A 13,079-nucleotide genomic window follows, 5' to 3' on the forward strand; every position below is an offset into this window, starting at 1 on the left:
CCGCCGCCCGGCACCGCCCGCCGAGCTCGGCCCGCGCCCGCGTCACGGGGAGCGGCCCCGCGCAGCGCCCGCGTGACGTCACGGGCAGGGGCCGCGCCGGCCCCACGGCGGTGTGACGTCACGCGGAGGTGCCCCCCGAGCCGAGCCGCGCTTTGACGTCACGGGGGCAGGGAGGGGCGCGTCGCTCTCCGCTCCGCGCGTTCTGTTCGCGCTTCGATTTATTGCCCGTGAGCAAACAAAAAAATAGAAAAGTAATGAAAAACAATTTTAAATTTATTATTATTATTATTATTTTAGTTTAAAGGCAGCGAAACGCCGCCCGCCCTCCGCAGCAAGGCTCAGGAGTGATAAACAGGGCAGCAGCCGTCCTGAGGCGCCCATCCACCCGCCCTGCTGCGCCCTCCGTGCCCTGCGCCCTGTGGGGACACGGCGCGGGGTCCCCGGGTGAGGCCTGAACGCCCCCGCCTGCCCAAATGAACGTGACCTGTGACTGTGTAGATGTAACAACAACAACAACAACTTGTTTGTTCTCAGGCCGTGCCCGTGGCTGTTGGATCTGGATTGTTGCCTGGTTTGTAGCATCTCAGAGTGTACCATGTGATGTGTCACACCAGGTGCGTGCTGCAAACACGCCAAAGGTAACTCCAAATGAGCCAAAACAGCGAGCCAGTTTCGGCCCAGTTACTCAGCTGACACAATATCTGGGATTTTCCCCCTAGGAGTAGAGGGACTCACAATTATTCATTGATCAGCAGAAGAGCAGGTATTAATGAATGGCTCACCATGCTCAAATCAGGACAAAAATCAATTGCTGCTCCCCTAGGGACAATGAATTGGATTGTATTAAATTATTTTTTCTTTGCATACTTTACCCAGAGGAAGCAGAATTTTGCCAAGGCTGATCTTTTATCTATGCAGGTGTTTTAGTTGTAGTAGAATATAAGTGATACAGCCACATGCATAAGGTGATTCTGCACGGCCACACCAAAGGCAGAGGTAAAAAAGACCCAGATTTCCTAATTCAACCCCATGTCTTAACTGAGGATGAACACAGGTAGGAAAAGGTGTGTTGGGCTGTGATTTTTCTGAATCATGACATCTGCTTTTGGATGGCTGAAGTGTGGCTGCAAAAATTCTGGCAGGTGCTTTACTTTCTAAGCTTTTATTACTGGTACTTTTTTTATACTAAATACTTTTATTTAGTATGGGTTAGTGTGACCTCCTGCTAATGGTCAGTTCCAGCAGGTGCATGCTTAAGTCTCCTAAGGATAAAGCAGCCCACAGTGGGAATGTCACCAGCCAGGGTGTCCCAGCCTCCCTAGGTGCACAAGGTTTGTACAGGAAGCACCATCAACACTTTCTGTCTGTCCTAGGACTTGTAAACATTCTCCCATAGCTGCCACACAGTGTCAGAGAGCTCAGGGGGGTGAGTCAGAAGGAAGGCATTATTTTTTTGCAGTCCCATAGCAAATAGCTTGGATTGGAGGAAGCCTAGGGTTTACACCATGGAAAATTCTGGTTTCATGGCATTAAACCTTTACATAAAGCCTCTGTTTGGCCTCCTTGCTCCCTGACTGCCTGCAGCACAGCAGTTGCTGAGGTGTGCTGAAGGTCTGTAGTGACGCCTCTTCATCAGGGACAAAAGAGAGAAAGTTTTCTAGCCTGTTTCACCTAAGCCACCAACATATTCTGGCAATTTAAAGACTGATCTCAAACTCCTCTTATCCTGTGAATTGCTGTTTTTATCCACAGGACTGCTCCCAAGGCAGCCAAGATCAGACCTGGTTTTAATTTCTTATGACAAATCAGAGAGGAGTGCCAGGTTTTTCCCTGTTCTGATGCAAAGACATGGCCCTGTGAGCAGATTGCTAGGTGAATTCTCCTCAGCAAATCCTCTGACTGAACTGTCTCCCTGCCCTGATGGTGCAGCCCTGGATGTACAGCCCCAAGGCTCGCTCCCCCTGCTTCCCCACTTCATCAGGCACTGAATTCCCAGCTCTCTCCTTCAGCCTCAATAATAACAATAACGTCACTGGCAAAGCAGGCAGGAAGATGATACATGCAGAAGCACTGACAAACACCTAAACATCTGACTTAGGGTTGTTAAAATGTCAGCCCATGGGCATGTGACAAACCCCACGTTCTGGATTTGTTTGCCAGAGGGAGGAACTGGAAATGATGTTGGCTAATTTTCCTATCCTGGAGTGCCAGCACAAAGTGGTCCTTCACAGACTGTCAAAACAATATATTTTTTCTTAACCTAGAGTGTCAGAACAGCTCTGAGCACGTACTGTACTGCTGTGTCTGCAGGTCATGTGGGCACATTCCACAAGAGATTTCCCAAGTGTTCCCAATGCTGCTGCCATAGGAGCAGGAGACAAAAATATTGGCACAGAATCTGGGGGCAGGGTTTGCAGCCTGTGCAATACTATACAGTCCTCCTGCTTACAAATCTGGACTCCCTTGGGCATGTCTTTCATTATTACCTCCCCTCGGGTGATTTATGCCTCTACAGACTCTTTTTTTTTTTTATCTTTAGTGTGGACTCTGCATATCAAAGTCTCTTTTGTCAGAAAATTTGTGCTTTGTGGTCTGAATGGTGATTAAACCACAGATAGCATACCTGAAGGCACTTGTGGTTCTGATCTGCTTGCTGCCATCCGTGGCACAGTCCTGGCCTGGTGTCTCTCCTGTATCCCTTGTGACTGGTCACCAGTTTCTCTTGGCACTGGATCTGTAGTACCATCAGAGCCAGTATGGGCACATTGGTCTTGGATGAGGGCATGGGGTTAGTCACTTCAGTAAACAATGTCTAATTGTCTAAATGTTTTCCTTTCCTCTAGGAAAGCACTCTGTATTGTCCATGCTGGGCTGCTGTCTCGCTGCTCTATTTTCTATAATTTCCAATTTTTTTTTTTTTTACAAAAGAAGCTGCTCTTTCTTGCCATACTTCTTGTATGGCCGAGCTTCAGCTCAAGTTGCTTAAAGGCACACAAATGGTGTCATGAGGAGACTAAGGAACACAATCACAACGTCTGTGTCATCAAAAGCAGCAGTAGAGAACAACACCCAGATTTGCAAAGCAGAGTTTGCGATCCCTTTGTTCCAGCCAGTGATTGGGAGCGGCATGCTGGGGAAGGGCATCGCTGTTCTGTGAAAAAAAAAAAAAAAAGAAAGGAGCAAAACAACAGTGAGGCCAGTGGGATGTTCCTGAAAATCGTTTTTTCTCAAGTACTTCGTGCTTTAGGGGAACCTAAGGGTGGCACTGTTACCAAGCAAGTTAATATTTCTTTTAAAAGGAGGCTGTGCAGCGGTGTGGGGAAGGCAATCGCTTTAAGGAGATTTAATCCATGAAATGGATAATGGATGACAGGCAAGCTATGGGTGATGCCCTTGTGTTAGAAAAACAAATTACAAATTTAGGGACTGACGTGCTTCAGTGCTCTTAGACCGGAGTGTGGAATTTGTTGTTGAGACCCGGACACAAAGAATGCAGAATTTATAAACCACAAAGACACTTACAGAAGCTGGAGATGAAGGAGAAACTAACAAAGACAATCATCGAGATTGTCTCTATCTAGGAAAAAGAAATAAATAATTAAAAGGCTAAAAATGTGGATTAATTAGCATTAGAAGCAACAAATAAATTACAATAGGTGATAGAATACTAATTAATGAAGAGAACTATGTAGCTTGTAAGCCAATGAACACTAATTTCTCTTTTTGCTCAAATGTATAAATAGTTAAAGGTTTTGATAACTGGCATGTTCTGTGGAGCTATCCCCATGTACCCTAACACGGAATGAAATAATGACTTTCTGCCCTAACAAACTGGTTGAAGAGCTTATTTCCCAGCTTTTGGAGTCAGTTTCTGGTACCCCAGATGGGACAAAGAGATGCCAACCCAGTGGACCAGAGGAATCATCAGCACACCATTGCACACCAAAATATTTTTGGGGACATCTTCCCATTTCCTGGTCTGGTGAGTAGACCACTCTGCCCTTTCTGAGAAAAAGAATACAACATTACTTAGGGTACTTTATTTGAAGGTATTTTTCCTGCCCATAAGTTGCACTAACAGGAAGTTTGCAGGGCGAGGCTCAGAAATTTTGCAAATGTTCACTGGCTTGGGTTTTGGGAAAGGTTGTAAGAAGTTGTAAAAGATTGTAAGAGGTTATAGAAAGCTTGTAAAAGGTTTTAAAGGTGTTAAAAGATTTTTGCTTAGATGGTAAATATGGGAATGGGGCTACCTTCATACCTCCCAAGAGAAGGTGGTGTCCTAAAGAACTGGAAAAGGTTGGGAGTTTGGGAGGGGAGATGCCCTGACATGAAAACAACTTGTTGAATATTGTAATCATTGGTGGCTGATACATAAACTTAATGGTTGTAAAAAGTGAGCAGTAATGGGACTGCAAATTACCATTTTGCAATTAATGCTGTTTTGTAGAAGGAATGCAATGGACCACCCATCGTGTGCTGGTTTTTTTCTTTTTTGATTTGTGGAATAATCCTGATTAGTGGAAGGAATGTATGCATGTGCCTAGAGATCTGATGGTGTTAGAATTAGAAGAGAAAGGGTGAGAAACCCTCAAAAGGTGCTGCTCTGGCTGCAGTCTGGGCTGCATCCCCAGTGTCAAGTGCGTGGCTGTGGGCTCCTGTGGCACAATGAGCTAGGCAAGTTTGTCCTGCAGCCAAGGGACTGGAGCAGCTCAGCACTGGGACTGCTCAGGGAACGTCGTGTGGAAAGGCTTTACCTCAGAACTGGACTTGTGCTTTAGGAAATTTACTGTTTCACAAGGACAAAGGAACACAGTCCAGGAAGGAAAAGAGGCTTTCTGTCCAGTCCTGAGCCCCTTTCTAAGAGAGAGCAGAGCCTGACTGCGGGAAGGGCTTTCAGGAACTGGAAGATGCTTTAATGACTGCTCCTGCTCTAGGACTTCTGGGCTTTCTAGGCAGAATTGCTGCCCTGTGGAGCAGAGGGAACATCACATTAAATGCCAGGACAGCTCAGGGTTTACAGGCAAGATGAGCTAGATGTTCCCCCTGAAAAGCACTGTGAAGACTTCCAGGGAGTTTCTGGGGTTGACAGCACTTGACACATGTTCAGGGGACTCATATGTCTCTGCTTGCTTCAGGCTTTTACTGTGGAGTAAACAAGAGCCTTCCAGGAAATGTTCTGCAGCTTGGTGAAGCCAGGCCTGAGCAGCACTTCAGAGAGCAGCTGATAAAATAGGTCACTCTGGCAGGGGTTCCACGAACACTTATAATTATTATCATTCCAAGGCCAGGCTGGATGGGGCTCTGAGCAACCTGGTCTAGCAGAAGTTGTCCCTGCCCATGGCAGGGGGGTTGGAACTCAATGATCTTAAACCTTCCAACCCAAACCATTCTACAATTCTGAGATTGAATAAAGGTGCAATAGCAGAAGGGACATAAAACATATATGTCACTTCTTTACTTATTCCATTCCAGTTTATCACTTGCTAATGATACAGTTAATAATAACAATTTAGGAAGAAGTTTGTGACCTTAAAATCAAGATCCTCAATAAATTCCTTTAGATACAAAATTCCTGTGACTGGTCAAGGTCTGGGGCATCATCAAAGATGTTTTTGTTGTTCAATTTAGCTTTATTCTATCCCTGAAGCTATTTTATCAACCTTCTCTGAAATATTCTATGGTTGTAATCTCAACAGCAGTTAGGTTCCTAAATATGTTTGGGACCTGGTCTATGTTGGACCTTGTCCAAAACTGTTCTTGTTCTTCTTATCTACAAAATAACTGTATTTTCTGTATTTCACAGGAAAGAAGACCAGCTTATTAACTAAAGTGGGAGTTTAGGTACTTCAGCAGGAAGGGCCATGCAGGAATTTCAAAAAGATGTGACCTGTGCCTTAATATCAGCATGAACATATACATGCAATTTATTCATGGCTGAATGAATCATCACATGATATTTAATATTATTCTGCTTTAATGTTTTCAGGTGCTGAATCCAGGGTAGAGACAACACTGATGTAGTTCAACACTCATCTTCTCCTGAGTGCCTAGTCCAAGGTTTTACAGATGGGCCATACCTATATTCATCCAGTTTCATTAATATTTCTGAATGGTTCAACATATTTGTATTGACCAGGAGAGACTCACAAATTATTCAATCTGAGAAATGGCTTGCATGTTTTAAGTGGTCTTACTTCAATTGATCTGGTTTTGATAGCAACATTAGGAATTAATAAATTATACTATATGAATGCATTGAAAATATGATTGAGCTTTATTTCAGAGGTAGTATTCTTGCTCCTAGCCTTGTTTGATCTGTTGGTACATATATAACATTTATAATTCATATATAAGAGCTTGTGACTACCATTTCAGAATTGCTATATATCCCATTCAGAACCAGACTCTGTTCATGCTATGTATCCTGCAGGGCATTAAGGGCACGCTCTGTACACACTGTCTGTCTGTATGCTGTCTTTCAATTACATGCAGATTGTTTCCCTTTTTAAAATTTAATTTACTATAAATGATTGGCAATTTCCAGAAGTTTGGTGTTAATATTGGGTCATAACAGACCTTTGCAAATATCTTTTTTTTTTCTGTTTTGAAGACCTCTCTGCCATCCTGAGGAAACTTAGGCTAAAGGCAAGAGGAATGAGACTGCATCTGTGGGCCCCCTGCAGATCACTAGCCTACAAAATGGCTCAGCACCTTGATCCTGCTGCCTGCTTAATTGTACAAAGTGTGATTCTAGTGTTGTGTGCATGTACTGAATGGGCTTGGAGAAGGCAAATTATCTGAAGGAGGTGTCAAAAAGGGCCATTAGACTATGCTAGATCTGAAAATATTTGGAATTTTAGTTGCTTTTCAACTTTGCTTTCCCCTTTCTCAACTGACTAAGGAAGTTAATCTGAAATTCCTCAAACCCTGCCCACCTGAATTAGTCTCTGCACGCAGCTATCCTGTATTGTTTGCTATCAAGTAAAACCAGACATCAGTGTCCTGGCAGGGCTGGCTGGGCATCCTTGCCCTCGGCCGGCGCCTGCGGCTTTTCCTCCGGCACTGGGTCCAGGTCTGGCACCTTCTGCCCCGCCTTGGCCACGGTGAACCTGCTCATGTGCAGAGCTTCTTCGTACACTGGCGGGGTGTCTGCTGCAGAGAGGGCAGGTGTTCCCTGGGCAGCATTGTGGGAGTGTGCCACGGCTAATATTCTCCTGGCAGCAGGCCCAAACACCGAGTGGAGAGCTGGAAGAGAAGAGACCAAAGCTGTTTGCCTCATCCTGAAAGCATAATTTGATTAGAGGAGGGCAAGGATATCCACAGGACACAGGCCTTTCTCTTCCCACAGCCAGAGTATTTTCCTTTTCCTGCTCCTTCAATCTTCCCTAAAAGGAGTGTGTATGAAATCCCGCTAGCAGCATCCCACAAATCCTCTCTCCTGAAATGCTGCTGAAATCTGTGGCTGCCCTTATTCCACCCAAACATCTCACAGCAGAGCACCTTAGTCTGTACCATGTACAGAGGTTGCTCTCCCTCAGTCCTGCCATGAACGTCCCTCTCTGAGCCTTGGGGTGTCACCAGCTGGACTTTGGGGTGCAGGGTGTTGAATTGCCCAGGGTGTGGCAAGGCCAACTCACAAGTGATGGTGCTCTGGAGGGTGCTGTCATGGTCAAAGGCGATGACGGTGACCTCGTAGGGCTGCGGGCCCGACTCGTCCCCTGTCTGATGGCACTGGAAGCAGCACCTCACGCACACAGAGACCAGGCCACACAGGAGCAGGAGCCCCCCGATCACCAGCACCAGCCTGCAGCAGGAGGGGACACGGGGTTAGGACAGAAAGGTTTTGTTTACAGGACACCTCTTTATGTCTCTGACAGAAAGGTTTTGTTTACAGGACACCTCTTTATGTCTCTGACTGCTTGTAGCATGGTAAACCTCAAGGCTAAACAAAGCCACCTGGGGCTATGTCCAGCTGAGTTTGGATAGGATCCAGGGATGCAGATCCATCACCCCCTCCAGGCACCTGTTACATGTTGCACCATCCTCAGGGGAAGCATTTTTTCTCCTGTTTAATCAGAATTTTCCTGTCTGCAGCTTTGTAAGTCACCTTATGAGCTTCTATTGAGCACTTCTGAGAAATCTCTATCTTCTCTCAAAATCGCCCTTAGGTAGTGGAAAACTGCAATTACTTTGACCCCTTAGCTTCCTCCAGGCTAGAGAAACCTGGTTCTTTTTATTGGCTCTCCAGGGGACTGGCTTCAGTTTGCCAACATCTATTTTGTACTAGGGGACCAAAACTAGATATTCAAGACATCTCATCATGAGTGACAAGCAGAGAGGAAAAAGGGATCTTGCAATCTTCTGATTATCCTTATTAATTCAGCCTTCCAGATGTTCAACAATTACCATCCTTTTTAATCTCATCCTCGTGGGAATGACTATGAAATCAGACAGAACTTACTTTAAAAATTAGTCTTTTAAAAGGCATATTGTGCCATGAATATTTTATTAATAGTATTCAAATGACTAAATATGTGGAATAAAAAAAAAAGGAGGCTGGTGGATCAACTTTTGTTAAAGACAGTGAGATATCTAAGGGATGGCTTGCTCTTGTAGAGCTCTAGAGAATCCCAGGGGAAAGGAGGAGGTGGCATCACTCCTGTGCAGGTCACATTTAACTAACCCCACCCTTTGCTACTGGAATTGTCTAGAGATGCAGATATTTAGAGTAAACATATTTTCTTACCAGATATACCACAGACGGTCCCATGCTGTACCTGAACAGCTGAAGAGAAGAGGGTACAAGGAACAGTTAGCCACAGAACACTAAACAAATGTGAAGATCTTAGTGGTATCTATGGTACCCTCCTCTATCTCCCCTCATGCTCCTCACTTACAGTCCAGATTCCAGATGGCACAATGATGAGAAACTCATTGTGCTTTGTGGAGGACACAGTTGTCCAACATCATCAATATTCCAGTTAGGTGAATTTCCCTTCTGTTGGCTTTACATCTTGATTGTTTTCCTGATATTTATCCTTGCCCAATTCCCTTTACAAACCTTAGAGGTCTTCATTAATGTTTGTTTTTTCTTTTTTGTCAATATATCATTTAGGTTATTCTTACAAATGGCATCACTGATAGCAATAGTCACCAAAGCAGTTTATTTCAAACCTTTTTTTCAAGGGGAGTTTGATTTTAAATTCATAATCCCAGTCAACTGAAATTACACCAGAAAGCTCTTAACTACTGCAGAAATGCAAATAGGCAGCAGGACCGGTACCACACAATCAGTATGTTGATCTATAAAAATAGTAATTGATACAGTTCCCATTCAAAGTAATGGTGATTTTACATGAATTTTTAATACAACTAAATAAGATTTTCTGGAAAATATCAGTTCATAAAACCCATGTCCAGTATTGCCTTTGTTGTTTATTGTTTTCTCAAAAGAAGAGCAAGATTGACAAATACTTAACAGTTCAGTGTTGAGGCAGCCTTCCTCACCTTTCACTTGGGGGAACTAGAAGGAGAAAAGCAGCAAAGACACAGCCAGAGTGAATGAAATATTTGTCTTATGCATCTTGTATATATTATATTACGAGTCTGGATCTCCTATGGTAAAGACGTACTGTTATCTATCTTCCATTGTTTCTATCATATATTCTGCTGTAGATTTGAAGTTACTCTTACCAACAGCATTGTGTCATACATTAACTTCCTGTAGTCCTTAAAATCCTATTTAGTACTGTTCTCAACTTCATCGTCACCAAAACTTTCCCTTTCTCCACTACAAGCCATGTCATTCTCCAGCTGTAGATCCTTCTCCACGCTCAAGTATTAAGAATTTAGTAAGAATTTAAATACTCTGCTTCATATCATACCCACCCTGGCTTGAAAACTGCTCTGTCCCTCCAGCACTCCTACCCTTCTCATTCCTTTTCCTTGGGTACCCTAATGTCTGAGTTACCATCCCTGGAATAGCAGCAAATATTATCTTCTCTGTGTGTGCCTTTTAAATGTCCACTTCTTTCTAATATCAGGAAATTATTATTGCTAATGGCCCTCCATCTTTCCAAGGTAACTCCATATCTGAGCAGAGACCCCATAAAGAGGAATGTCAAAGATGACTTACCCATAAGAAACTCCCTACAACAAGGCAGATCATGTCTGAGTTATGCATCCCTGTAAGGTGGTTCTGTGGCCTCTTGGTGTCTCAAGCTGCTCAGACTCTTCTTGTCCTTTCTACTTTCAGTTCATCTTCACCAGTCCAGTGGCCAGGAGAAGGAGCAGCTTCTGTGCTGTGTGTTGAATCCAGTCTTTTCCTCCTGCTCTACCTCTTTCTGCCCTTCAAGTTTTTGCTTTCCCTCTTTTCCTTGTTGTCACTGGCAATTCCTGATTGTTTCTGCCTGTCTCTTTTTGTTACTCTCTTGGCCTGCTTCTCTTCCTCTTTTGAAGGGATTTCTAAAGCCTTCCAGTCAGATCAGGAGAAGAGCAGTGGCTACAGGTTCTTACTTTAGATGTTTAATTAGTTCAGTGAAGGGCATCATGAGATCTCTGCAGGCCTGACCCTTCCCTTCTACGAGCAGAAAGGGTCTCCGAGTTTGTTCATTCCCAATTATTTCTCTCCCCGCCCCTAGCCTGAGGGGAGTGGGTTGAAGGTCATGTCACTGACCTGTTTAAATGGAGTTCAGATTCCTCTCCAACCTTCAGTGCCTTTTCTGCCCCTGCACTCACATTGTCCTACCTCTGACGATCCAATCTACTGACTTGGAAGTGAAAGAGTTTGCCATATAATAACAATATCCAACATTTTATATATAGATATGCAGTTATATTTATATGTAGACATATATGTGTATATGCAACATATATGTATGCATCTGCATGCACACACACATATTTTTATATATATATATATATTCTATATATATATATTTTTTTTTTTTTTTTTTTTTTACATGCAGCAACTCCTGTACCTCCCATTTTAAGGCTCTGCCACCATGCCTCTTACCTGGTCATGTCCTGCTATGTCACTCCAGCAGCTGGGAGTCTGTTCACTCACAGGTCCTGCTCCCAAACTTCCTGCATGGTCAGCCAAGTCCCCCTAAATCCCTTGCAGCAGAGGGATTACATGTTGATTCTCCTGTCCTGGATGCTATTAGTCCTACAGCTGGTTATATTTGCAGGCTCCATTCAACGACCCATTAATTTTCTCTGTCTTGTAGAATTGCTTAAAATTTCTGTTAGTGCTCGTGGCTATCCAGAGCGTTATTACAGCCATGTAATTGGGTTCTCCTAATCTTTCTCTTTTGAATACCTGAGACAGAAAAAAATGCTCTGCAGTAATGTGTAACTATTTGTGTTTGGGAACCACCTGGGACTGATGCATAAATGTTTGTTAAAGGCAGGATAGCAGCTAGTGAGACTTGTTGCTCCTTGTTGCAATTGCAGCCCTTTCACATTAAACTGGTGAATCATTAGCCCTGGTGGTGCACTTTAGAGTTGCAGAGCAGAACCAATGGATTCATGGACATAATGTATTCTCCCAAGGCAGCCTAAAACCATTTGCCATTCTCTAATTATAAAAGTAGTCGTGCAGTAAAAACATGCCTTAGCAGTAGTTTATTCATCCATCCATCCATCCATCCATCCATCCCTCCCTCCCTCCATCCATCCACCCATCCATCCATGTCTGCTGGAGTGATGTTTCTGAGTCCTAATGGAGAAAGGAAGAAAGGATAAAAGGAAGAAAAGAAAGAAAGAAAGAAAGAAAGAAAGAAAGAAAGAAAGAAAGAAAGAAAGAAAGAAAGAAAGAAAGAAAGAAAGAAAGAAAGAAAGAAAGAAAGAAAGAAAGAAAGAAAGAAAGAAAGAAAGAAAGAAAGAAAGAAAGAAAGAAAGAAAGAAAGAAAGAAAGAAAGAAAGAAAGAAAGAAAGAAAGAAAGAAAGAAAAGAAAGAAAGACCTTCTGACATTGTATTTACATAGGAATTGACCAATATTCTTTTTGTCTCCTTCTAAATTCTTTGGTGTTTTATAGAAGAAAAGACCCAGCAGAACTGTAAAACAGCTTTTCTTGTATGCACAGCTTTTGAAACTGGTGGGAATTAAATGTGGAAAAGAAGTAAAAATTACCAATGTTTTTCAGGACTTTTTATCATCAGTGTGATAATTCAATAGATCATCACTTGATTTTAGCTGAAAATCAGCCATATGATAATCTCAGATTCTGGAATGATCCAACTGGAGAATTAGAAGATTCTTTAGGGAAAAAATTCCCTAAAGAAAAAGCTGCAGTGTCACATGAAACAGTGATCCATCCAAACGGATGTATTAATTAATTCTTACTGAAACTTATCAATTACTCTTCCTCAATTTCTATGGCATTGCTATCAACACTGTGCTTCCAGTGTTACCAAAAATAGGTAAAAATACAAACTCTTTAACACCAATGTAGCATTAAGAAGCAGGCATTCTTTATTTGGCTGGATGCATGAGGGGATATCCTCTGGAATATTGTGCATGCTGAGTACAGAAAAAGCTCAGATTTAGAGGCTTTATTTTACACACATATTCATTGATTTTCCTGTAATAAACATACATTTGATATCATTTCCCTGAAATCATTAACATCTTTTCCCTCCTCTCTGCAGAAGTGATTTCTGTCTTGAGGGTCTCCTTGGTGGTCCCTGGTGGTGGTGATCCCAAAATCAAACCTGACTGCTTGGTGAACTGGTAAAAGTTGACACAACTGGGCTGGTTGCTTTCCACTTCTTCCTACAGAAGAACATTGTGCAGTTCCATAGGCCAGTGGTTTTTCAAGAATGATCATGGTATTAACCCACCAGGTGGAAGCAATTCTTCATCTGGCAACGTTCTCCCCTTTAAGGCTTGTGAAGCTTGTCTTTAACTGTTCTAGGAGGTGGCCTTTTCCTGCTTATGGGATTGTTTTTTAAACAAACTGGACATTGCACTGTTACAGATTTTTTTATTTCAGTCATTCCCACACTAAGTACAGAATTTTGGAGACTAGAAATCAGGGACTCAATTCCTCTGAGAGATTTGTTGTGTTCTTGTCCC

General features: G+C 43.0%; 1 protein-coding gene across 1 annotated transcript; it reads right to left on the reverse strand.

The window, feature by feature from the left end:
* Positions 1–6,978: 6,978 nt before the first annotated feature.
* TMEM52B (transmembrane protein 52B) lies at positions 6,979–10,695 on the reverse strand. The gene is made up of 5 exons (XM_063394876.1): positions 10,136–10,695; positions 9,480–9,523; positions 8,747–8,785; positions 7,638–7,804; positions 6,979–7,245 (listed from the first exon to the last, which is right to left on the reverse strand). The coding sequence occupies exons 1-5, from the start codon at positions 10,181–10,183 to the stop codon at positions 6,995–6,997; spliced, it is 549 nt and encodes a 182-aa protein (XP_063250946.1). The 5' UTR covers positions 10,184–10,695; the 3' UTR covers positions 6,979–6,994.
* Between the last annotated feature and the right edge of the window lie 2,384 nt (positions 10,696–13,079).

Source organism: Prinia subflava, chromosome 4, assembly GCF_021018805.1.
Source record: "Prinia subflava isolate CZ2003 ecotype Zambia chromosome 4, Cam_Psub_1.2, whole genome shotgun sequence".
NCBI lineage: Eukaryota > Metazoa > Chordata > Aves > Passeriformes > Cisticolidae > Prinia > Prinia subflava.